Raw genomic sequence first — 3,556 nt, 5'->3', positions numbered from 1 at the left:
GGCGGCGCGGAGCAGCCCCCACCCGCCCGGGGAGGGAGCGGGCACTCGGCGGCACGCGGCCTCGCGCCTCGCCTCCCACACCCCCGCACACAAAGACGCCGCTCCGCACAGAGAGCAGGAGCCCGCAGCGGGAGCGGGGGCGCACGGGGCACTGGCCCCGGGGACGCCGCCGCCGCCGCCGCAGGGACGCGCGCCCGCAGCCTCCGGCTACCCTAAACCGCATAGCCCGGCCCTCAGCCCGAGCGGCCGGCGAGGGATGAGCGGATGCGGGAGAGAGAGGAGGGGACCTCGGGTGCCCGGAGCTGGGCTGGTAACAGCTTGACCCCGCAGCATCATGGGGCTTGTAGTCCGCTTGGTGGAAACGAGTGTTTCGGATGACCAGAGCCTGTCAGGAACCGATTTCCTGAAAAGGTGGACTGAGAGTGAGGCCTGGTCGAAAGGGAGACCTTACTTTGCTGCCAGGTGGGTTGGGACGCGCCTCCAACTGCTGGTATTTTGCCTTTTGCAAACAAATGGAAGAGGCTTACAGGCCTGGCTTGAAGGGTTGGGGCAGGGAACGTGTGGCCTGCAGAAGTAAGCTTGGGTCCCAGGGAGGGTGAGAAGGCATCTGGGTTCTTAGAAGATACTGACTAATGAGTGGTTCCCAAGAGAGATTCAGGGCGTCAGTACCAAGGGTCATTGAAGTAGCCAGGGATATGACACTTGAAATGTTTCTAAAGTCTTTTGCTCTTTCAGAAAATTAAACCCCATCCTCCACACATTGCATTGGAAAGAGATTGTCCAACGGGGCGAAGAAGACTGTCCTTCCCCTACATTGCTCAGCAAGAACCAGGATGAGGTTGAGCAAAGACAGCAGCAGGTGGCAGCTCCCCACCTCCATCCCACGTGGGTCCCTGCCCAAGGGAAATGGCTGAGTCCAGATTGCCTCCTTCCTGAATGACCAGAGTAGATGAGCCCTTCCACAGGATCCCTTGCAGAGAGTGTGGTAAAAGTGAAAATGGCCTCTGTGGTGGCCAACTGCAAATGTTAAAAGGACCAAGATGCCCTGAAAGAGAAAATGGATCATGGTGTCAAGAGACTTGTGTTTAAACACCGCATCAATAGCTTGATCATAAGCAAACTGTTTACATTTCTGAGTTTCCCAGTCCACTCACCTCTAAAATGGGATTGGATGCTACCTCGGGGGGCGGGGGTGAGCTAAGGACAGTCACTGCCTGAAAACTGGTCTCTCTCCTTCAGCCAGGCTGAGACAGGTGGCAGGAATGAACGTGTTGCCTTCCTTGAGCCCACCTTAACCAAGGCAGAAGTAAGGGATTCCTCGCCAAGCCGACTCAGAACAACAATCTAAGAGTGTTTGTGTGGGAGGTGCCAGCAAAAGCTTGCAAACTCCTGGTGCCTCCCTCGGGTTTCTTTGTGTGGTCTTCTCTTCTGCCTCCAGCACAGCCAGCGTTGCCAGGCCGGGGAGGGCTGAGGGAGGAGCTGACTGCCTCGCCCCTTGCTGCAGCCTGGGAGGAGCCGGCAGGCGGCTCCACAGCCAGGTCCGCGCCCCACCACCTCCGCTAGGGGCCAGCAGAGTGTCGTGATTGCAGCCCTAGTTGAGGAGGGGGCTAGAGTAAAGGAGGAGCTTCTAGGAGAGGCCTCTAGGCTTGTACACTACCTCATTAAATCGTTTTCAGAACCTTGTGTGATTCCACTTGAGCTGTGCTGTTTCCTGGGATGGTGACATCCCCGGAGAACCCAGAAACCCTTCTATTGCCACCTTCAAGCACTGAATCTTGGTTGTGGTGAGGTTGGGGGTTCTGGAACAAAGTTTGGACCGTGAGTAAGTATTAGGGTCACTCCCAGGCAGTCCCTGAGCTAATAGGAAGATGGGGCGACAGGGTTAGGGGGCCGTGAATCATTCTTCCCCTGAACAAGTTTGTAGCACAAGAAGGGACCGAGGCCAGCATGCATTTGGAGGAACTATTCTTTGGGTAGCTAGGTTCCCCTTTTGCCAGATGGTCGTCTACCGACACTAAACCCAGGTCGCTTTCCCTTTGGTTTCTGCGCCCTGGCTGCCACGTGCTCGAGACGCACCCACACAGCTAAGAAACAAAGGCAGCCAAGCGACAGGCCTGCCAGCAGCCGCCTCGACATTTAATAAATGAAATTCCATAGATGGGGGTCGATCTGGGGTGAACGGGCGGCCACTGCTCCTGGGCTGCACGCCCAGTTTCAGCTGCCAGGCTGCTTCCCACCTCCAGTGCTGGGGCCACCAAGCCTACAGGCTCTTTGGTAGGAGTAAAGCATGGGGTGGCATCACCGCCACCGAGTTATCTTTGCTGGCAGAAGCCCCACCTGCTGAGCTGCTGGATGGATGGGGGGGGGGTGTCTGCAAGATTTTTTTTTCTTAAGGTGAGATTATAAATATATCCTGTGGATCGCAATTTCAAATAAACTTGTCAATCTGGGTTACAGCAAAAGGCGATGGAACTTTGCGTGTATTTTGGGTGGTGTGACTCATAAGCATTGCTTGTCTCCCTAGGGAAAGAGCCTGCCCACCCACAAGTCCCCGCTGCTCTGGCACTGCTGGGAGAAATCGACCCACTCAGGCACCCCTATCAAAGGACTCCCCCAAACCCCCGTTCTAGAACTGAGGAGGAATTCCTGACATCTAGGAAACTCTCCCGTAACTAGTGTCATCACTGACCTGCCCCCTTCTCTTCTCTGTGCCCCCCCCCAACACCTTGTGCGTTCTACCCACTCCACCAGCTGAGTGCTCTGACAGCCCTTTTGCGACTGTAAGGATGGGGGCTGGGTGCAAACGGGTCACACGTGTGGGGGGAGCATGCTCAGTGTGGGGTGCACCCACGTGCAGCCTGCTCTTCAGCTCCTAGCCCCCCTCTCCCTCTCCTGGCTATGAGAAGTCGCCCCCCCCCAAAAAAAAGGTCCTTACAAAAATTGGTTCCTGTATGTCATATGCATATGCTCTGAATACATACACACCCGTTGGGCGGCCCAGAAACATCGTTGATGCATACAAAACAGAGCAAGCTTGGGCTGGTGCACACAACACTGTGGCCACTCTTAACCAGATTCTTTGCTTTCTTGTTTGAAACAAGGATGGTGTAGTTTTAGTCCCGCAGGCAGGGAGTCACACTTGAGTGACCTCTCGGGCACCATATTGGTGGTAGCGGGTGTACTTGGTGGGGATGTGGCCACAGACCCACCTGGACACTGACATGGACACAGAGGGGACCAGAAAACACACCTCACCCCATCCCAGCCTCTGACCGCAAGGAGCAAAGTGCCTGACGATGCTTCCTGTCTGCCCCAGTCCCCACCGCGTCCGTCTCTCAGCTCCTGGACCACTCCCCAATCTGAAAGTGAAGGTCAAAGTGCCAACGGGTGTCTGGGTTGCAGAGCAGACAGGAGAGGGCCGCGGCTCCTTTAAGAGCCCCCGTCCACTCCGGCCGGCGCGCAGGCTTCCTCTCTCCGAGAGGCGCGGCCTCGGAGCGGAGCGGCGGGGCGGGGTGCGTGCGCCCCTCCCCCGGTGGGCAGGACCTGCTCTGCTTCC

The 3,556-nt window shown here is 57.0% G+C and overlaps 1 protein-coding gene across 1 annotated transcript in view; it reads left to right on the top strand.

Moving 5' to 3' along the window:
• Nucleotides 1–3,296: 3,296 nt before the first annotated feature.
• Nucleotides 3,297–3,556, top strand: part of Git1 (GIT ArfGAP 1) — a 14,608-nt gene continuing 14,348 nt past the window's right edge. The window contains exon 1 of the mRNA XM_026780058.1: nt 3,297–3,512. Coding sequence (XP_026635859.1) covers nt 3,297–3,512 — 216 coding nt within the window. The remainder of the gene's footprint in view (nt 3,513–3,556) is intronic.

Source organism: Microtus ochrogaster, chromosome 7, assembly GCF_000317375.1.
Source record: "Microtus ochrogaster isolate Prairie Vole_2 chromosome 7, MicOch1.0, whole genome shotgun sequence".
NCBI classification, from domain to species: Eukaryota; Metazoa; Chordata; class Mammalia; order Rodentia; family Cricetidae; genus Microtus; species Microtus ochrogaster.
This window is presented reverse-complemented; position numbering and strand designations above follow the sequence as displayed.